The sequence below is a fragment of the Polistes fuscatus genome, unplaced genomic scaffold (genome assembly GCF_010416935.1).
Source record: "Polistes fuscatus isolate 324 unplaced genomic scaffold, CU_Pfus_HIC Scaffold7, whole genome shotgun sequence".
Taxonomy (NCBI): domain Eukaryota; kingdom Metazoa; phylum Arthropoda; class Insecta; order Hymenoptera; family Vespidae; genus Polistes; species Polistes fuscatus.
Genome location: NW_025113151.1, coordinates 5,034,445 through 5,058,376, shown reverse-complemented (window position 1 = coordinate 5,058,376; position 23,932 = coordinate 5,034,445). Strand labels below are relative to the sequence as shown.

At 33.3% G+C, this 23,932-nt stretch overlaps 1 protein-coding gene across 1 annotated transcript in view; it reads left to right on the top strand.

Moving 5' to 3' along the window:
- The window catches only part of LOC122523872 (neurotrimin-like), a 232,764-nt gene that overhangs the window by 64,527 nt on the left and 144,305 nt on the right, over window positions 1-23,932 (top strand). The window contains exon 2 of the mRNA XM_043645812.1: window positions 4,762-4,871. Within this exon, the coding sequence (XP_043501747.1) occupies window positions 4,762-4,871 (110 nt within the window). The remainder of the gene's footprint in view (window positions 1-4,761; window positions 4,872-23,932) is intronic.

Sequence of the window (23,932 nt, the reverse complement as noted above, 5' to 3'; positions counted from 1 at the left end):
ATAAATATTTGGTATTTATTATTCCCGTTCTAATCTTTTTTATTACAAAAATAAATATTTTTATTCACAATTACATTTCAATTTTGTATTGGGTATATCGTAAAATCAATTAATTATTTATTTTATATTTTTTTAATGTGCAAGCGAAGTGTGAAGTCTAATTTTTCATTGTTAAATGATCAAAAACTCGTTGGTCTTAATTGCAAATTTAAAATTCTTTCATTCTCGTAAATACAAGAAAAAGAATGAAAGAGAGAAAGAAAGAAAAACTAACGAACCTGACGTCAGAGAATATAAATCGTGTCTCGAAGCATGTAGTAGGGAATGTTTACGAAATTAATAGGACAACCTTGATAATTACATCGAATTCCTTGGTTCCTCTTGCGAGGGTCGTTAGAGAACACGCGTCCTCGTCCTCGTCCTCGTCCTCGTCCTCGTTCTCGTCGTTGTCGTTGTCGTCGTCGTTGTCGCAATCGTCGTCATTCTCTATCGTATTCTCTACTATTCGTACTTGGTATTTGTATTCGTGCACATAGTCGGTAGTGTGACCGGCGAACTGTCGCGAATATTAATTAAAATTCGTGCGAGTACTCGAGCCCTAATGAAGAGATCTCCCTCCTTTAATCACCAGAAGCGAGAAGAGCCACACGTAACTATGGTCGCTTATGTGCGAGTTTATATATTATAGTACTCCACAACACAACGAGATGACAACTGTGACGTCATCGTCCCATAGATTTTTTATCTCCTTTTTCTTCTTTTCCTTTCTTTTTCATTTTTTAATTTTTAAACACTTGTTTCTCTTCAAACACACAGTGAAGACACACTTGTGTTATTCCAGATCTTGATTTTGATTATCTCATTTGTACGATTTATATTAAAAATATGCGCGTAGATTTTATTTCTTCATTAATAAAAAACCACTTCTGAAACATTTTTCTTTTTACTTTTCCTTTTTAACTCTATCTCTCTTTCTCTCTCTTTCTTCTTAGATACTTGAAACAAAAAATGGGGGAAAATGATGGAGAGAAAAAGGAGACTTTCAATCAATAGTCACGTTCTTAAAAATATCATTTATTTTTTTTTCTTCCCGTTTGTATTATTATCGGGGTGAACCACGTACTTGATTTTCTTTCTTTCCTTGCCTTCCTTCAGATTTTTGACTCGGTGAGAATTGAAGAGCTCGTAAAAGGGAAAATAATTAAAATAATTTCAAACTCTTTCTCTCTCTCTCTTTCATGTGTGTATGTATACACCTGTTTCATCGGAAATCATCGAAGAGTCGTTCGTTCCTCTTTCGAGATTGGTACAATGACGTCTATCCTCATTTAGTATTTTTTGTTCCTTATCTACCTCCACCCCTTACCCTCTCTCTCTCTCTCTCTCTCTCTCGTACTCTCTATCTATCTGGCTCTTTCTCGTTTTTTCATCTTTTTTTTTATCATTCCTCGAGACCTCATATTATCGCAGTGATGAAATCTCGAATTCTTCTTCTCTAGAAAGCTCGTGCGAAAGCCACGCTCGAGTATCTTATTAATTATCGTCCGTCGAATGCATCTCGAGCGCGAAATATCTTCCACCGTAATTAATACATTCCCGGATGTTTAATAAGGTTAGCTTAATAAGGCTCGCACCGAGCTACCTTGATGGACTCCACTGTACTTTCTTTCTTTCTTTTCCGTTTGCAGCTTGCTTTGAGATCGACGGATTATCTCTCTCTCTCTCTTTCCGTTTTAACTCTCATTTTTTCTTTCTCGAGGACTCACGTGCCACGGAAAACGAGGCTCGCAAACGAATTTCAAATACTTTTTCGATGAGAATTCAGACTTCTATCTCTTCTCGACTCGTATCCCACTCTTCGCCCATTCTTCTCTGCTACATCTCTCTCTCTCTCTCTTTCTCTCTATTTATTTTTCTTTGTTTTCTGATGTTTTTTCCCTCTTCTTCAACCTCTTTCTTCACCTCCTCCTACTTCTTTCTTTTTCTCTTTTTCTTTTGTGTGCATGCGTGTGCGCATGTATATATATATCTTTTTTTCTTTAAATAAACTTTCGAGTACTTTACCACTCGAGCTTATTCTTTTAGTTTAGATTTAAGTTTAGCAATCGTTTTTATTTCTTCAACAGGATTAATGTCACATTTAGATATACGTGTATTTGTCTGTGTGTCTACAAAAAGCATCAATTATGTACGAAGAAATTTTATTTAAAAATAGATAGAAATCTAAAGAGGTAGATAGTAATTAGGAATAATGTGAGGAAAAATTTAGTATCTATTTTGAATATGTGTTTTAGGGTGTAATTCGATTAGTCGATTCTAAATGGATTAGTATTCTTTTAAAAATAGATCAAACTATCAAAAGTGAAAACTAGAGAGAAAGAGAGAGAGATAACAGATTTGTTTTAAGAAGAACCCTTTCACCCATCCTCCTCCCCCTTTTCCATCCTAGTCCAACCCGTTTAATCTTTGGTATTCGTCCAAATAGAAATTTATTTCTAATGCGTCTCCTGACTTTTCGAGGAATTATCGCAAGACTTATAAAAAAGGTTTTCCCATCTTACCAAATCTACCCCTTATCCCATTTAGTTCCATACTCTTATTCCTTTCTCATATATCGATATTCCTTTTGGGGTTTGACGTATGTAAATATATAGGCGCCTACTATTTTCGTAAATTCACTCAAAGAGTTGACAGAGAATTTCTTTTATGCAAAATGTAACAAGTTCGACTTTCTGCATTCGATAAGAGAAAAAGTAGCTTAGAAAGTAGAAGGAGAAGAAGAAGAAGAAGAAGAAGAAGAAGAAGAAGAAAAGGAAGGAAAAGAAAAAGAAATTTGAAAGAACGAATCTTGGATGAGATGGCCACGCATATGTTCGTATCAGCCATCTTTTTCTCGAGTCCAGTATAGTCTAGAAAAAGAAATGAAAAAAAAAATAAAATAGAAATAGAAAACTAACAAAATGTAGAAACGAGAAAGAGAGAGATAGAGAAAGTACGACCACTTCGAGTATGGCAGCAGCCCAAAGAGAATTTTCAAGAAGCATTTCCCATTCCCCCGTTACTCCACCTCACCTTCATTTAACCCTCCCTTCTGTAACCACTTCCCTTCTCTTTTTAACCCTTTCTCTCTTTCACTCTGTCTATCTCTCTATAGCAAGCGATAGTCACTTCGATTCACCTTTAAAAGTCAGAAACAGTGCATAGAGACGGGCCAATCCAGTTCCATTTCTGGTCTTCCTATCTCAAGCGAGGTTTCTAGTAAGAAAAGGGATTGAAAGTGACTCGCTAAGACGGTACACTAGTTGCATCGAATATCGGATTTGCTTTGCTGTATATCCGATCTTTCTGTATCCATCTTTCTCTTTCTCTTTTTCATTTTTATCATTGATAAGAGAGAGAGAAATAGAGAGAGAAAACCGGTTTTAAGAGCTACCTCTTTCATCATCAATATTTTTATCATACGTGAATTATTAATTTATTTAAAATCGTTTATATTATTAAAAAAAAACCCTTAAATTAAAAGTTAACAATTTTATAGCTACAAATATTTTTCTTTACAAATAATTGAATTTAATAAAATGTAATTTTGAGGATATAAAATTAAATGATAAATCATTTCTAGCTTTATTATCTATATCTTTTTTTTATTAGTTAGACGATTTTGATAAACATTTGAATATAGTAGGATAGATAAAATTAAAATTAAAAAATTACAATTGTCTGAAGAATAAATAAAAAAATTGTAATATATAAAAAAATGTTTATTTGAGAAAGATGAAAAATGAATTTATTTATTTGTAGATATAATACATATGCAAGATCAGATGTAGGCAGAAGAAAAAAAATAAACAAATAAAAATTGGAGTAGAATGTTCCGTTGTCAAGATTTCCTTTCAAAGACTCGATCACTGTTCGTCAGTACGTCTTCTTTCTCTTTTTATCTTCTTATCTTTCCGTCCTTCTTTCTCGAGTGAGTGCGACCATCCCAGAACGAAGACTTGAAAAATTGCATTTTGTATTCAATAACTAAGCTGTCACACCGAGCGGTGAGCTCCTATAACTCAAAGCGCATCCGCCTATGCACGTATGTCGGTGCAGATCGATAGATTTCCTTTTTCCATTCGTGGAAATGCATGCTATACTTCTATACGCATATTTCTTTCTTTCTTTATTTATTTCTTTCTATCTGGAAACTCAATAACGTCGTGATTGAAAAGATTTTTTTTTATTAATCATAATTAAAAATTCATTTTTCCGCAAATAAATTCTTCTAATTCGATTAAATACTTATACGATCATTTTTTCGTTCTTAATTTCGAATATTTCGTCTCTTATTTTCTTTGCTTATAAAAATTGAATGATATCGTTAGTTTAAAAATTGTTCTGTTGATTTTATTCCTTTTCGATTTCATTGATAAGACAAACGCATTTAATTTTTTCGACAAAATTTTGTCTTGAGATCTTAATGAATGTGTCAACAATATTTTGCGTAAAAAAAATTATTGCCGAGGAAACGTTTTTAAAAAGGAAAAAAAAGAAGAATCACGTAGTTCACAATTCATTCGTCGGGTGTTAACGTAAACGGACATTTTCAACGAGTGTCACTACTTTTCTTTCTTGTATTTTGTACAATTTTTTTTTATTATTTTCTATTTTTTCAATTCCTCTATTCTCTGGCTCTTTTTACGTATTGTAAATTTTTGAAAGCACAAGCTCCGAAATATCGTCACTGTCACAATTGGTCCTTTTTTCTGCTTTCAGTTACCACTACACGAGATCCTGAGTTTATCTCTCAAATAGGAAATGTCACGGTACCTGCAGGACGAAACGTTAAACTGGCATGCAGTGTGAAGGATTTGGGTCCGTTCAAGGTGAGGAATATATTTCAATTTTAAAATTATAATAATTAAAATATGATCGTTAATAATTCGCGAATCTTCCGATTTTTTTTTTAAACTTGATAAAATGAAATTGCTAAGAAAATTCATTCGACATTCAATAGGATCTCACAACCTTTGTAAACTTATTATCAGAAAAGTATATAAGAAACTAATTTAAATAAAATTAAAATTAAAGGAAAATGTACATAATAAATCAAGTACGCTCGAGAATTAAGATAAAATAAGATGCATCTTTTGATTGATTTTCTTTAATGCAAAATTATTCTCACTCGATCGAATAGATTCACTTAATTATTTACACGTGTCTAACATTGTATGTTTCTCAAGAAGTCGTAGTAGCTACATCTTATATGATAACAAAGCTGCAAAGAAAGTTTGCTTTTAGATGTCATAAATGTCTTTCACATATACCTACACATATCCACGCATATACACAGGTAGTATTCTATTTGCAAGATGCAAATGCATATCGACGGTACTCAACTGGGCTGATGTTCTTCACGCCTTTCACTTCGGCTTTACTTTAAGAACCCTTTAGAAAGACGCGTATCACACGAGCCTGTTTACAAGAACCACCACCAATGAACGAACTCGACTACGTGTATTTGTTAAATAACTTGTGGGTTGACTGCAAGCTTGCAGCTCAACAGCAACCTATTCGTATTTTCTTTACGAAAATCTTTTTACGTGAGTTTTGCGTAAGTCCATAACGACCGCAATGAATTACGTTGCACGTGTTTCTTCTTCTGCATTTTTTTATTTAATAAAAAAAATCATATTCGTTAATGGTAGCCTCGTAACTTTTTCTCTTTTACACTTTCCTTCTTCGAAAATTCGAATAAATCTCTTCAATTTTTTCAATCGTCGTGTTTCCTTCATTTTCGATTCAAAAAAGTAAACTTTTTTAATTATCGCGCGAGCAACATCGTTCCTTTTATTTTAATCTTGAATTTTATTTAATAAAATTCAAGAATAATTGCATGCATCGTAGTAATTTCGGATGTAAACAAAAAAAAATATAAATATCCTTTCCTGTTTCGTATAAACTTTCAGTACACTAAACTATCAAACATACGTATACACATATATGCAATATATAACACCAATATAACGTAGAGTAAGCACAGTGAAAGAAAAACAGCATGATACGGTAAACATGATTCGGATCCTTGAACTTTTACTAGAAGAACTAACGGATAAACTGGAACACGCTCTCCTTGTGTTTCAGTTGGAGGAAAATTCGGAGAATAGAAATAAACTGGCGTTGTAAAATTTATGACAGAATAAAGTATTTTTCGAGTTAAAATCGTGGACACACGTAATCGATACTGTGTGTTGGAAGAAAATATATCAAAGGGGTAAGGAGTAAGGTGCCGGTGTTAGGGATGTATGATAGAAAAAGTAATATAATTTAATTCACATATTCTACTTTTTCATAGTATTGTCTTAAATATCCAATATATGTGTGTATGTGTGGGTGGGTAGGTAGATGTTTTGCAGAAACCATAAGAATTTCACCATAAATAGCGAGATAGGTTTGTGAAACAACTAAGAAATATCGATATAAATGGAAGTAAAAAAGGAGTCCACGGTTTTCTTGATAAAACTTTTCCGGAAAACGTTATATTCCGCGTCATAGCACGTTTTATCTTTATTCAGGAAAGACGATTCGTCTTCTTACTTTGCACGTCAAGCCAAAAGTAGCGTCTTGAATATGGGCTTCGTAATCCAGAGGAAGTCCGTATCACATTGGTGTGTCCTCTTCGTTTCTATACATACATACACACACACACACACACATACACACATATATATATATATATATATATATATATATATATATATGTGTGTATGTATCTACGTATGTACGTTAGGTGGATAATATCTTTACCTTGTCTCCACTCGATCTTCTCTATTCTCTCGCTTCACTATACTTTTATTAAGATCATGAAGAGCGAGCAGAAATAATACGTAGCTAAAGATAATCATATATTGTCAATTATATTACGTTATTTTCCTCTCTCTCTCTCTCTCTCTCTCTCTATGTATATATATATATATCTCTTTTTTCCTTTTCTTTTTTTAATTTTATATGAGGCAGCAAGAAATAAATCGGTTTTGTTTCTTTTTCTAATACGATGGAATTTGAATTTGACAGATATTACATTTAATTTTTTATTTGAAATGATTATTAGATTAAAATTGATTAAAACGATGTAGGGCGTTCGATAGTGTAACAATAGAATTGAAGTGTAACAGTTATACACACACCACAATTGAATAAAAATAAAATGTAAATGGGACGGTAAGCAAATGAAATATTTAAATGATATTAAGAATGTGGTGTAATAAAAAATTGATCTTATAAATAGAGTAAGATATGTGTATCTATTAAAATAAAATATAAACGAAAATATATTATCGCATCATTCGAAATCATATATTTCAATAATAATAATAAAAAAATTACGTATAACTCAAATAGATCATATAAATCTAAAGTATCTTAGAAAAAAAAAGTAAACAAATGTAACGTATCGTTCGATCGTAAATACATACACACACAGACAAATATATATTTTTATATATATATACAAACATACAAACAAGGGACTAACATAGGTATATCAGAGGTTGATATTTGAGAGAGACAAACACGAAGGTAAACAATTCCATTACTCGAGGTGTCCCAGTGCGGTCGACCTTCAGTCCAGAGTTGTCCGTCGTAAATAGAAGTAGCGTGTCGGTTGATCGTAGGGTAATAGGTCCGATATCTCGGGGTAAGATGGTATAAGGGTAGTTTAAGTGCGTGTTTAGCGTCACCAACTCCCTACTGGCTTTTACATGGGACACTAAGGGCCACTAAGGGCTAGTATCATGCTAGTGAGAAGAGACCATTCTGTGCCTGGTAAGCTGTAACACGATCCTTGCTTGCCTCAACGATATAAAATCACTTCACATTTTTTCCCCCCTAAATCGACCAATTTTTATTTTCTTTTCTTCTTTTTTTTCTGCCTCCATTATTTCATCCCTTTCATCATTCATTTTTTTGCACATTTATATTCAACGATGTTTTTTGATGATGGACATTTGTTTACAAATTACTCGTCATTTTGTTCGTTTTACTTATATTTTGTTTAAATAATATAGCTTCGTTCGATTAAAATTATATTATTTCGTTTACAAAATATATATATTAAAATTTGATACTATCTATTTTGAGTTAATATGAAAAACTTCGTGAATATGAAAGGTACGTGGCGAGGAATTCATTTTTGTAGCCCTTTAAAGCTTCTACATCCCTTTTCTCTGCAACATATCGAACAGAATGAAACAAATATGGTCGGCCAGTGAAAATGTTGTAAAAAATGTCATGCCTCGAGCGATCGTCGATAGACATGGCTTGGTAATTCGGTGAAAAGCGATTTTCGAGCTTACCATCGAAAGCTTTAATCCTCGCTCACGGTACGGCGTTGTCAGCGATCGATTATCTTCTTTTTCCTTTATTTATTTATTTTTTTTGAGGAGAGAAGAGAGGGGACGAGTTTTTTTTATGTTATATTTATTACATTTGTTGTTTTATTTTGATTGTATTTTCTTTTATTCAAATTTGTATTTCAAATATCAGATTATCAACACTCTTATAACGCGCGCGCAATCGCAATAATAATAATTATTATTATATAATGGATAATACATGTTTTTTCTGATATTTCTGTCGTGTGATCGACAGAAGATTTTGTTTTTTCTTTTGATTTTGGTAAAATTAGAAATAAATTTAATCGAAGCTTTTCCTCGATAAATATCTGAATTATCAACGTCAAACACGATTAATGACTTCCTAATACCCATCCGATGACAATTATAGATTTAGATTGTTTGATCAAACATTGAATATTATTTCCTTCGGACAAATATACGAGAATAGTCCCGAGATCGTTGATCGTTTCATCAAGGGATATTTTTTATTATGATTTCTCGAATAAATGATTTATTTCTAATATTATTTTATTTCACTCTCACGTATTAAAATAAATTAAAAATGCATAAACATTTTCTAAATTTCTTTAAAAATTAATGAAAAGAAATTCGTTCACATAAATTTATTTATGTTAGTGAAAATATGAAAAATGTTCAAACATCAACGTTTTTTTTTCTATTTCCAACGCATTAGAATTGTTTGTTTCTTGCAAAATAGTCTAGTCAACGTCAGTAAACGTAAAACGATTCGACTTGTACATTTCTACAAGAGAAAAATAAAACGCAAACTGAAAGGGCCATCGTAGATTTTTCATAGACTTTATTTTCGAGTGTGCGAACTCGTGTGCAATCCTTGTACTTACGAAATCCGTTTGCTATTTTCATCGTTGCTGCTAGAATATGGTCACCGAGAGGATAGGTAAGATAGGATCCAACGATCGCCTGCGGAAATAGGACGTGGATTAGATGCGACTCGATAAGAGAACGTATTTCCAAGTGGCTCCTCCTGATCTTTTATTTTTCTCCTTTTTCTTCCTTCTCGCTTTTTTTTATTCCCGAAAATTCACACCTAAAGAAAAAAAAAATATCTCGGATTTTTCCTCGCATCAATTTATCTTTTCGTATTATTATTATATTTCTTTTTTTCCTAATCGCAAGAACGTTTTAATTTCTTTTATTTTGACTCAATAAGAGATCGTATATTCGTCGAATAATTACAATCTAAAGTAATAAATACTATTATTTTTATATTAATTTCAAAACAATCATATAATGGTTTTATTGATTTATTATTTCTTGGATAACTTTTATTTTAATTTTGAAAGGAAAATGGTGTTGATCGATTTAGAATTGTTTGTCTTCGATCACCTTTGATCTCGATTTCTCTTAATCTTTTATTCCATCTTTTTGTAGTAGTATCCCTTGTCGTTTCAACGTGGCTAAGCTGAAGCTATTAAAGTTCTCCTCGGATTATTCTCCAATTAATTAGCTCGAACGATTTTTCAATTGCCGTTTCGGTCGCCGACTCGTCTTGACTTCTGAGAGCTTCGTTATCCTCGATTCGTTCTCGCCCTTAGAACTGGAATGGGTAATGAACTGAGGGGGGTAGTTTGTAGCAGGTTGTATTATTAAGATGTTACGCCCTAAGAGCTCCCTCAACGAGTTTGCCCGCTTTCGGAAATTTTCCTAGCGATGGCTCTAAACTAACCCTTGATCCGAACAAATCTCACGTATTTCAAAATCCAATAGAAAACTTCATTCCTTAAATTGTATCATTCCCACAAAAGGAAGAAGAAAACAAATCTTTTATTTAATCGAAAAACGATAAAAATAAAGATGATTGGAATATCAAACCTTTTCTCTTTCTCTCTCTTTTTCTTGATTGTTTCTGGGATAATAATTATCGAAAGTTCGCACACATAAAGTTTCATTTTCAATAGCCGAAAATTTATCGACGTTTAATCCAAACGTCTTTCATACTTTCCTCTATTTTATATAATTACCTCTTCTCACCTAATCTCTCGTTCACTCTACTATTCTCTCTCTCTCTCTCTCCATTTCTCTGTTGAAATTCCATCCACCTCGAATCATCGGTGGCTCGCGAATCGGCGATAAACTGGAAGGTTTCGAGCTAGCTGTCCACCCGCAGGACATCTATCGTTATATCGATCGTTTCTCACTCTCAACCCACCCTTTCTACTTTCTCTCTCACTCTCTCTCTCTCCCTCTCTCTGTGTCTACTCGAATCTGTCGTTGGGAATACACACAAGAGATAGAAGGAGAAACAGATAGGAGTTTGCAGAGAGAGAGAGAGAGAGAGAGAGAGAGAGAGAGAAGGAGTCGAGAATGTTAGAGTAAGTTATACATACACACGTACACGCGTGTACATATATAGATACGCATACACAGATACCTACATAGATAGATAGATACATACATAGATACCTACATACTTGGTAATACACGTGAAAACACCTACATACACGTATACTAGAGAAACACACAGTGTACTGAGTCTACTTCGGGGCACCGACAGCAAAACCGCAAACACGCGGCTTGGCGCGGCCAAACCCCAAACCAGAGCTAACACTATGGATGCGTCTGGGTAAGTAGAGCTTATGCAGTTTCGATGAAGGTACCAGAAACGAGAAAGGAAACGCGTCATGCATGTGTATGATCGTTTGTGTATTTCACAGATATTTGTATATACAGTATGAGACTGCTAAGACCGGTCATCTAAATAATCTCTACAATTTTAGAAATAAGAATATATATGTTTAGAATCAAAATTATTCCTTCTTAATTGGCAAGTCGTGTTATAAGGAACATTTATTTTCCCCCATTTCGAATTTAATGATAACTGGCGTTAAACGATTGTATTGTTAATTACGATTTGTTTCTATCGTTATCTGTTGTTTATATATAAACAAATGTATTATTATTTAAATATTGCTATTGTTGGGATAATTAAAAGACGCATTTGTTATATGAATATCAACTAATCGAATGCAGTCATTATTTAAGAAACTTTGAAAATATTCATATTTCAAATTATTTTCCAGTTCTTTTTTACAAAAAATATCAAAAATTTAATTATATAAAAAAAATCCTGAATGAATATAATATTTAAAAAAAAAATAAAATAATATAACGTGCTCTACCATTTTTTCAATTTATAAATAAGATAATTTTTTCCTTTTTTTTTTTAGTTTTCTCAAATCTACGTCAATGAAGCGTGTATGAGTTCTTCAATTTATTTTGAAAAAATTTCTATGATCTAAGGAATAACGAGCTACACTATCGCGACCGATTCGAAGGATATAAAAAATAGGAGAAAAAAAAATACAAAAGAAAAAGAAGAAATACTAAAGGGTGAGATATTAGGAATACCACTATTCGTTCATTTTGAACTCTTGACAGTAATAGAATTCGTCGTTCGATTGAAGTAAGACTTTGAAGACAAATTCCTTTTGATTAAACAATGGATAATTTAAAGTTATTTATCATTATTTACTTCACCTATCCCTTTATATTTTACTATGCGGATATGAAGGATCTTATACTGTATTTGGTACAATCTTACGATCGTATCCCCGATTGGTTTATTGTTACAATTTTTAGTTTATATTTCGCTTATTTAGTAAAAATATCATTGTAAATTATAAGACTAAGTATGTACAATAGTTGTTCCTAAAAAGAAGTTATTGTATTCTCTTTTTCTCTATCTCATTCTCTCTCTCTCTTTTTTTTCTCTCTTGATAAATTAAAGCGATTAAACTGAATTTTCTCTTCGAAAATGTTCATATGGAAAATAATTGTAGTTAAATACTAACTGTAAAAATTTTATTTTATATTTTGAATTAAATACTAGATAGTTATAAAAAAAAAGAAGAAATTAAAAAGAAAAGGATTTCAATTATAAATTAAATACTGAACATGAAAAATGTAATCATTTATTTAATCAAATTTCTATGTCCTATATCAGTCCTTCAAGTATTTCTTTGAAACGATGGGCAGATGAAAATGACGAGAAAATCGTTATATTCGACGTCATTAATTAGTTTTTCTTCTTTTTTTTATATATATATAATCTATTCCTATATATTATATACATATATAATGTATATTTGTATTTATTATATACATTTATATATATATATTTATATATTATACATTTATATATTATACATATATATATAGATAGATAGATAGATAGATAGATAGGTAGATAGATAGATATATTACATATATATCCTATATATATGTAATATAGAAATGTCCTCGATATTAGAGATGATGGACGATGATCAGCTGTTCTGCGTTCATTGGACGGATCATCAAAGCACACTAATACAAAATTTCGAAACACGTAATGGAGGCGACATGCTGGTTGATTGCACATTGTCAGCAGCAGAGGGGAAATGCATAAAGACCCACAGTGTAGTCCTCTCCGCGTGCAGTCCATATTTTAGGGCACTTCTCAACGTACATTACGACAAGCACCCAATATTTATACTTAAAGATATCAAATTTAAAGAATTGAAGGCAATTATGGATTATATGTACAGGGGAAAAGTTAATATTCCCAAAAACCAACTAACGGCATTCGTTAATGCTGCCGAGTCATTACAAATTAAAGGCCTATTGGAAAGTATTAAAAATGCTATGAATAAATTGCTTTCGAATGTATCTAAAATCGTTTCACATTTGAGATTATCTTCCATAAATATTTTCAACGTGCCTTCCGAATTAACCAGTAAATAATCAGATCATCTGAACGGGAAAGTTTTATAAATGATTTGTCAGAAGATTTATACGGTTCCCGAATGTCTAAGAAACATTTCTCCGAGGAAAATTTGCACTATCCAATATCAAACAAAAGAATAAAATTTATAAGAACGAGTAGCTCCAAAGAAGATACTTCGGTAGAAAAATATTATGAAGAATTTGACTCCAACGATATACCTGAACAAATGATCCTGCCAATAGCTACGATAACACCTGTCACGGACGTAAAAACGAACGGTGATCCAACGGACAAATCATTCAATGATACAGCAGACAAAACAGCCGACGAAGTTGCTGGATATACCGTTTGAAAATCCGGAATTAAGTAATAACGACATCGAACAAAATTCTTAATGTTGGAAGAATCAGCAAGAAAATGTCGAAGATCTTGTGGTAGTTAATGGCTTTGTTAAAATTGTTAATGGAGAAAGATGCAAACATGATGGAATTTATCCATAACACCCATCAATGTTTCTAGTCTCATAACATGGCACGTTACCTTTGATCAGAATAATACGAACGGTGTCGTGTGTTCGGTAACAGAAGCATTGGAAACAGCAAACAAAGTCCTCCTTATAGTTCAGGAACTCTTACAAGTTCACTACACTTACAAAATTTGAATTATATTCAACGAATCCTGCGTCAAAAGTTAATTGATTGTATCATTACAATGCCACTAGATAATCAAGTGAAATAATTTTTTTATCTTCTTATTGTATCTACAAATCAAAAAGGAAGTATAATCTTCACAAGTTCATAGAACAAACGAGCAAACTGCACGAGGATGCGTTCGAATAAAAATAATTACGTGTCATTTGTTATTGTTCCGATATTTCATTCTAATCAAAGATAATATCTCTCTATCTTTTTTCTTTTTATGAAACATTAATGTTTAATAAAAAAGAAACAAGAGTTTGAATTAATTTACCGATGGCGCATATACGGATCTATTAATTTGTTTTTAACAAATAAATTTTCCAGGTATGCCTATTTTATATATATATATATATATATATATATATATATATGTATACATAATATATATATATATATATATAATTCTCTATTGAAGCATTTCATTTTCTCAAATGAAATCTTTCAACAAACTGCGCTCGATCGATGAAAAATTAACAATTTATTTGTAGGGGTTTAAAAAAATATAAAATAAATAACTCGATAAAAATAAAAATGCAAATATAAAAACATAAAACAAAATCGAAACGAAAAAAAGAGAGGCAAACAAAGAGAGAGATAGAGAGATAGAGAGAAAAAGAGAGTAGGATTAAAGGGAGGGAGGAGAGGCGGCGGAGTTTTAAAAAAAGATACAATCAAAAATCATTGTAAAATATTGAATAACAAAAAAACATAAGATAAGAGGAAAGGAAGAGAAAGAGATGTACATGGCACGATAAAATAATTAGTACGGGAAAAAAACAACGAAAAATCGAATATTTTTTATCCATTTCTATTCGATTTAGAAAGAGAGAGAAAGAGAAAGAGAAAGAGAGAAACAAAAAGAGTAAAAAAGATGAAAGGTGAGGCGGGGCTAAACGGGAGTATCGGATGGGATGGTTTGGGGTGGTTTGGGGTGTATAGGATGAGAGGGTGGAATGGAGGTAGGGTATAGGCGGTGGGTGGGTGAGCTTTCGTAGCTTTCGAAAGCGATGGAATAATAAAAAGAACGCGTCGAAATCGCACACACGCGGTGCCAAAGTGCCGAAGAGTGTTTCGCCGTGTTCGAACTAATCGATGCGTTAATCTCCCAGCCTTTTATCCCCCACTCGTTCATTCTCTTTCTCTTTCTCTCTCTCTCTTTTTTTCTTTTTCTTTTTGTCTTTTTCACTACCACCCACTCAACGTGTCAGCCCTTTTACGATCGAGTCGCGTCGGCGTTCGTACCCACGGCACCCACCAGCTCGAATATTTTCTCTCTCCGCAGGAAAGTCGAAGAACTGCAAACGGGTGTAGAGAGGGAGGAGGGAGGGCTCGAGATATTTCCTAAAATTCCGCAGTGCCAGCCGCAGAATCCGCCCTTTTTCCAATTTTTTCTTTCTCTCTCCCACTCTCTTTCTCTTTCTCGTCCTCTTTTTTGTTATATTTCTTTCTTTCTTTCTTTATCCGTCTCTTTTTAAAAAAAATTTTTTTGACACTATCGCTGGATTCTTAACCATCGAAAGATTCTTCTTCGTTTTCGCATCGAAAAAGATTTATTTGTTATTACGATTAGACGATCTTTTAATTTTTTTAATTTAATTTGATTTTTATTGGTTTTATGTATAGTATTTGTACTTTATCCGACTGATTTGTAAAAATTATCCGTACTTTTGTATGTATCGCATTAGACTGAGTTTTTTTTGGAAAAGTAAACGTGCCGATTTATAAATAAATTCATATTTTACATTAGATTTTATATAATAAATGATTTTTATTAATAATAAATAGGCAAATACGCAGGCCTCTCATTTAAGGCTAAAAGGCACAAAAAATCATATACTAAATATATGATTTTTATAAGAGTAAAGAAAAGATTACAATAAAAATTTGGTTGCATTTCCTATAATTCGCATCAAAGAAAATAATTTGTTGCAATTATTTGCCTCACTCTTGTATCTTTCAATTTACACATGTGACCACTTATGTATGGATAGTCATAATCGATGAAATAAACGTAACAATAATACTTTTTTATGATAAAAAGAAATGTATTCATGTATTTATATATATATATGTATGGATATATGAACGGATCTGTAAATTTACATGAATCTTTCGAAAAATTCAATAACTTTAAATGACAGAGTGATATTTATGCATGTAACATGTCACAATAAATAATGTGTACATATTTAAAATATAATTTTTATTTTTTATTTCTTTTATTTTTTTTTTCTAGTCACCATTAATCGAATCCTCTAATTATTTCAAAATTCAGAAATAAATTTTTTAAAGAAGCAAATGTTTGAAATTTCAAGGATTTCTCAATTTTTGTCTTTTTTTTTGATTCACGGAAAGGTACAGGTGTCAAAGTTTCTTTAGGTCGATCGTAAAAATATCCTAGCATACTCGTACGCCTGGTAACGATAACTGTAACGATAATTTCAGCCCCCTCTTTTTCTCTTTCTTTCTTCGTTTTGAACGATAAGGTTGGAACGAGCCAACGTTGTAAAAATTTTCATCGCCTCGTGCGATATAAATGGCTGAACGAAGGAATGAACGGTGCTAGAAAATACTAACGCACGGGAGCAGTAGTTGTCGCGTTTAAAATTCGACGAATTGCGAAATTTTGTATCGTTTCAATTCCCGATGAAAAGATCGTAAAACATACGAATGGGAAAGATTATTATTACCAGGATTACGATCGAATTACCACCGATCTTGATTCAATCGGAACTAGCACGGATCTTTCTGAGTATGAAATCTCGATAAATTATTAATAATTTTTTATTCGCGCGTTTTTCCTTTTATTTTTCCCAGATAGCACTCTAATAATCTTACAAAATTAATCTAAATCATTTTTTCTTATTTTCAAGAGACGAACGGAGATTAGAAAGCTTTTGAAACGTGGCAACAAGTGTTCGAGAGATATGGGAAAGTGCCAAGAGAAATTATTTAAACGAGCATCGTTCTTACATAAATATTTTTATCCAAGAAATTGAAAACTTTTTAGCGATTGTGAGTGATGTCTTTTATCTTTTTACATTTTGTAAGTTTCATGTATATGTTACGTAAAAATATTAGATAAACATATTGAATATTAAAAATAAAAAAATCATAAGTATAATAAAAATATGTATTCAGGGTAGTGGGTAGACCATCTTAACGATCCTAATTGAGAAAAGTCTACTTCAGAGATGCGACCCTGCCCGAGCCTTGATTCTCTCCTGCCTCCAAAAACTGGGTGAAATCAAGCCCTAACATTCGATCCTACCCAAAAACCATCAAACTTCTTTTACACAATTTTCCTACCCTACTTGCCAACACGTGTGGCCAGCTTGACGTTTTAATATTCAACCCCATCGAAAAAAAATGCAAATTTAAAAAATCAAACAAAGACAAAATTGGTAAACATTAGATAGGAGGCCTATGTTCAGTAGTGAATTAGAATAACTGAGTGATGATGATGATGATGATGATATTTACATTTTCAGTTCTTTCTTTTGTTAAATTATTTTCTTTTTTATACAATTCAATATATGTATAAAATTTATACGAATAGTAAAAATAATAATAGATGAGAGTAGATTGGTTGGATTCGTGAAAGAATCCATAAAAAAAAGCCCAGCATAAAATTTCATCGTCTTTTCGCGAGATTTTCAGCGACAAAGACTATGGGGGGAGAGGGTGTATATTCTGTAAAAATGACTCCGCGTGTTCCAAAAGAGATGACACTCATTTTCCCGACCGTTGATTCCGGATGGATCCTCACGTAACCTGCCCTCACCCCTTTCAGTAATTTTTCTTTTTTCGCGAACACGACCCTTCTTTTTAGAGTATAAAGAAAAGAGTGAAACATCACAAACATCACCACCCACAGTAACAACAACAACAACAACAACACAACGAAAACAACTACTACGACGACAGTGCTAACATTGCCATTCAGTTCTCGATTAAACGGGAATTGTTACGACGCAGTCGTGAAATTTTAGTGTCGCGAATATCCGATTTGTTCTACTCATTCTTCCTTTCTTTCTTTTCCTTTTTTTTTCCTTTTCTGTCTAGATATTTTCTTTCTTTCTTTCTTTCTTATTGTTTGTTACCCTTTCTCTTATTATTTTTTTCTTCTTTCTCTTTTGTATCTGTAGATTTTTTCTCTCTCTCTCTCTCTTTCTTTCATTTTTGTTGTTTGTCATTGATTTTCTGTCTTTCAATTTTTTATTATTTGTTTGTCTTTCTCTTTATCGTTCATTCGCAGCTCTAAAAAATATATATAAATCTACAAAGAGATTGAAAATATTTCTTCAACGTTAAATGTTACTTTTCTGTACGAGGAAAAAGGTACAAGTATCCTAAACGAAAAGAGAAAACGAAAATTTTTTTTTTTCTTTTTTTTATTTAATTCATTTCTTTTCGCCTTAACATTATTCTATACTATTTCTATAGAGTAGTATCTCGTAGGTCGTTAATTTATCTCCGGTGGAAGAAGTTTTGGATAATTTTTTTCCTCCTAACGGGGAATGATCGTGTCTTCTTCTTTCTCGTTCGTTCATTCGTTCGTTCATTCGGTCGGCTAGCCCTTCCTCTCTTCTTCATCTTCTTTTTTCATTTTCTTTTTTTCTTTTCCTTTTACTTTTTTTCTAACACGATTTTTCTTTGACCTCCCTCTTCCATGATTTTTAGTATTTAAAGTACGTTTAATAACCGTAGCATGTGAAAGAAGAACGGAGAGAAGAGAAAACCGTGATACTTGTTTTTCCAGAACGGGCCGACCGGGATCGCGAGCCACTTTGATTAATGCTTCCTTTTTGTCATTGTTACGCCCGTCATAGGAAATAAATGGTCGCATATCGTTCTCTCCTGCAATAACGTCTACATACGTATCCCTTTTGTAATGTTCCTACGTTACTCGAGAGCTTAAGCGTTACCTACTGCACACACCTATGTGTGTGTATATATACATCTATCACACACAACACACACATAAATATATCTACTTAAGTTTGAAAAGACAAATAATAATAATCTTGCAGATAAAAACAATGTACAATAGAATGTGATAGTTACGTTTTCTATAATAATAATAATAATAGTATTACGAATTAATTAATTTTTAATTAATTTTTTTTTTCTTACTTCGAAGAATAATCCAAGATATTTTCGTATAATTTGTATTATTTTTCTTTCTTTTTTCTTTTTAACATTGGTGTAGAATAACTTTAATAAAGGGTAGCACAAATGGAGAGGATTCAGCGGTATTCTGTGTTATTTTTAAACAAACGTAGTAATAAATCGTAGATGACCGTGAAATCATTGTTCTCGTCCTATTTTTACATGACTTTTCTCTCTCTCTCTCTCTCTCTCTCTCTATCTATCTATCTATCTATCTATCTATCTATCTTTCTTTCTCCCACTGGATGGCGAGCAATAATTCAAAAAAAACTTGTTGAGCCTCGGTGAACGTGATACATCATTCGTATAACGAAACGGTTATCATCATCGGTTTACTCGATTTTGACTGTAACGTCGTTAACCTTGCGCTTGCTCGTGCGTGGATTCATCGGAAAAATCGATCGATTCGATAGAATAAAAGAGAATAAACGAAAGAAAAAAGAGATAAAGAGAGATAAAGAGAGAGAGAGAGAGAGAGATAAAGAGAGATAGAGAGAAGGGTTGAAGGGTAGGAGAGAGTAAAAATGATAAAAAATAAGCAGTACCGTTGGATTATCACCATAAATGGGATGAAATATTAAGCACGATCTTGCTACGAACCGTCGAACGAACGAGAGAAGAAAAAGAAGAAGAAGTATCGAGGGTTGGGGTTGGTTTGAAAGAGGAGAAGGTGGAAAGGAAGGTGGGAGTAGTAGAGGGTTGGGTGGTACTCGAAGAGAGGGCAAGTTTTATTAAAAATCCACGTTGAAGAATGATGGATATCTTTAGACGAGTAGGACGAGAGTCGACTCTTAGCTTCTTCTCGAGTAGAGTCTTGAGGAAAAAACTGTTCTTGAAGGAAGACACAGATAATTGAGATGAGACAGACTTTCCATATCTTTCACTTTCTTTTTTCTCTTCTCTCTTTCTCTCTCTCTCTCTCTCTCTTTCTCTCTTTCTTTCTCTCTCTTTCTGTTTCTTTCTGTCTCGCTCGTAGAGAAAGCTTTGATTTCAGTATACCCTTCATGCAAAGAAAGCAAGAAAGAAAAAGAAAAAGAAAAAGAGAGGGAGAGAGAGTGTGGAAGAAATTTACTAAGAAGAAGAAGAAGAAGAAGAAGGAGAAGGAGGGGAGAAAAAAATGAAAGGATAACGTGGACGTTAGCTGGTATAAAGAATGAGGATTAATCTCTACAAAGTAGAGAGAGTGAAAGAGAGAGAGAGAAAGAGAAGGGTACATTGAAGATAAAGAAAGAGAAGGATGGTAAGATTTACACGGACAATCGAGTCGACGCGCCGAGATAATAAAATTCAGGGATGAGCTTTACGATCGGGAGAGTAAGTCGAATTACGAAGCGAAGTGCCGTTCCTCGCGTGCGAGGAAAAGAAAAAAGGTAATAAAAAAAGAATGGAAGAAAGAAAGAGATAGATAGATGGGAGAGGGGGGGAGGTTAAAAAAAAGGAAAGAAAGAGTAGTAACAGTAATAGTAAAAATACGAAAAAAGAGAGAAGTAGAGAGGCTAAGTTTTCCTTAGGATAGAAAAATCACAAATAGAGACGAAGGAAAAATAAAGCTAAGAAACGCTTAAAAAGAAAGAAGAAAGGTATTTTAAAGGAAAAAAAAAGAAAGAAAGAAAGAAAGATGAAAGAAGAGAGACAGAGATAGAGAAACGGGTTGTACCTCAGAGGAAGGGTATAGAATAAGGGATGAGAAAGGTAGTGAATTAAAGCGGTTCGTCCTGCCTAACGAAGTCAACACGCCAGGCGGACCGGATGAGGCTGCTTCGTCAAGCGGAGACTGTCGTAACAAGCGTAATCTTATAAGACGGGTGAGAGGGCGAGGGTCAATTCTAGAGGGTAGAGAACCGTTGCTCGGAGAAATCTAAAGAGAGAGAGAGAGAGAGAGAGAAAGAGATAAAGAAAGTTCTTCTTAGTCGGTAAAAACCTCAGACCACGAGAATTCGAGTTATGCTTCTTTCCTGCTTTGGGACCACCCCTTTTCACCTCCCATTTCTTCCTCCCCCCGCCACTGTTTTACTTCCGTTCCTCTTTCCACTCGCCATTAAAATGATAAAATAATGTTTGCCATGGTAAGTGGCACTAAAGCCAGCCGCTTAACCACTCCCCTCCACTTTCAAGTTTTCTTCATCCTCCTCTCCCCACCCTCTCCCACTCCTTCTCTCTTTTTCTCTTCTCTTCAAGTCAACCCCTCGACTTTGTACCATCTTGTCGAACCACTTGACTCACGCTCGTTCACCCCCGGTGCTAATTTACGAACGCCGTACTCGACGTGCCGACGAGTAATCGATTTAAGCGAGGTAAATGGTGGGGGTGGGGGATTGGTAGCTTTATGGAGGTTTAAGGGGGCCGGGAGGTTCAAGGAGAAGCTTAGATCTACTAAGAAACGGACAAGGGATGAGTTTCCTTATCACGACACGATAATGTTGTAATCATTCAGTGTGTTCATTGTTTTATGTGTTGTTAAGAAACGATCAAAGTTGTGATTAACCACTACCCAATCTATATTATCATCCTCTTGGGTTCTATTTACCTTGACGTCTAATTAATTGTGATAAGTGACGGCCTTGTCGTGTTCAGATTCGATTTAATTAGTCGATTCGATCTAATTAGTTGACGAGAAAATTTGGGACATTGGTTTATCAATATCTTCATCTCGTCGGTTGGTAATTTGTCTTATTTATTGGGAATTTTAATTACACGTTTCTTAGATCGATTGATAAATGAGGATAATGATATCTTCTTCTTTCTTTTTACGTAGATAATAGGTATTATGTTATTCTTTTTATAATTAAAATAAAAAGCTTAGAAAGATTATTTCACAATCAATATTTAAAAACTATTTTATTTCCATTAATATTTATCATTATTTTTGAATATATTACAATATTACTTATTAAAATTAATTGTAAGAATAAAATATATTTTCAACTAAATAAAAAGATATATTAAAGTTTAAACCCTTTATTAACCGATTAAACGGCTTTTCGGTTTATCAATGTTCGTTGGCTTTCTTTTAATTTTATTTTCTCTTTCTTTTTGCGAATAAATATTTACTTAAAATTATACGCATAGAATATTTAATTTAATTAATATTTAGATATTGACCAGTGTGTAACGTAGGATCGATAATTATTTAACAAAGAACAAAAATCTAAAATGTTTCAGTGATCCTTAAGAATAGGAGGGAAGATAAAATCTAGGGTGGTAGGTGGGGATAAAAAAGAAGGAAAAAAATTTCTACCTTTAACGACACGTGTAAATCTTAGGGATTCCTATTACCGTTTTTATCTGGAACGTTGTTCGACGATCTCTCGTATTCCCTGACCGTATTTCCCTGCAGCGAATTTAGTACTCCCACGCGTGGCTGTTTGATCTCGTACTTCATTCAGGCCACTGTAAACGCGCGCGTGTCTGTAAATAATTCTATGGAATCGAGCGGTCCTGTTTTCAGCACATAAAATCAGAGAAGAGAATCTGATGCGTATATGAACCCATTCCCCGCCCATTTCCCTTTTTTTTCCCTTCATAAATCTAAGACATACAGTTTTCTTTCTAAAGATTTTATCGTCAAAAATATTAGACTTAGGATAAAAAAAAAAGAAAGAAAAAGAAAAAGATTCTTTTCTTGCGTACAACATTATTTTATCTAATACTTTTTATCATTAAAAAACAAACAAAAGAAAACGCTATTATAGATCTACGTCGTATAAAGAAGTATAGAATAATTTATTGAAAGATAATTTTTAACAGATTACGATTTCTTAAATGAAAATAAAATACAGTAAGAAAAAAGAAAAAAATAAATAAAAAAAAAAGAAAAAAAGAAAATTGATGTCAAATTCAAAAGGATAAACTTGACCCGTGTTGAACAGGAGTCTTCGAAGGATATCTTTCATCTCATTCCTTCTTTTTTTTTCGATCCCTTTTTCAGTACCTTCTTAAATCCATCGAAGATCTCAAAGGTCCCCATCGAAGAAGTTAGAAAAGACGAAGTAGTAGTAGAGTCGGCTTTAACGGTTCGATTAGCACGGACATATCGAAACACTTTTCAGCACTTTGGCGTAGAAAGACGTTCAGGGATTCCAGTTATCTCTATCTTTTACTTTATCGAGTAAATACTACGTATCTGTACTCCGTCTCTTACTATCTTCCTTTCTCAGTATTATTGAACGATGTGCGTTCCCATAGTATCTACACTTTCTGTCATCTATATATTTACATTAAAAGCAATGCAAAAGAGAGAGAGAGAGCGAGAGAGAGAGAGAGATTGGTGTCAGCACGGGTGCCTTTTGAAAGGGTAGCAATTACCCCATCCACGATGCTAAACTCTAGTTGTCCTCACGAGCTACGTAAAACGTCCGTTCACTTGCTGAACAGAGAAAAAGAGAAAGAAAAATGAGCAAAAAGAGTGAGTGTGTGTGTGAGATATATAGTTATACAATAAGAAAGACAGAGAAAAAAGGTTAAAGAAAAAGAGAAAATGCGTAGAAAAAAAAGGAGACTAGAAAGGGTTGAAGTAGTAAGCTTTCGAGAGTGATAAGGAGAGAGAAAATATACGGGGCTCATTAAACTGGGAATGCTGATTGCGTTAGCCCTGGGCAAGTAATTCCATCCCACTCTCTCGCTAAACGACCCTGCATTTTCGTTTCTACAATCTACTCACCGTGCGTAACTGAGAGAGAGAGAGAGAGAGAGAGAGAGAGAGAGAGAGAGAGAGAGAGAGAGAGAGAGAGAGAGAGAGAGAGAGGATATAAACGTGCAAGTACATTTACTCCTCCTCTTTGTCTATCTCTATCATACGTGTCTGTGTATGTGTTTGTGTATGTGTGTGTGAAAACGCGTACGAAGCCGTTCGGTGCGATCGAAAAGCACAGCGATAACGCGAAGTCTCTAACCCAATAGGTAACCCCTACCACCCCATTCCACCTTCCCACTCG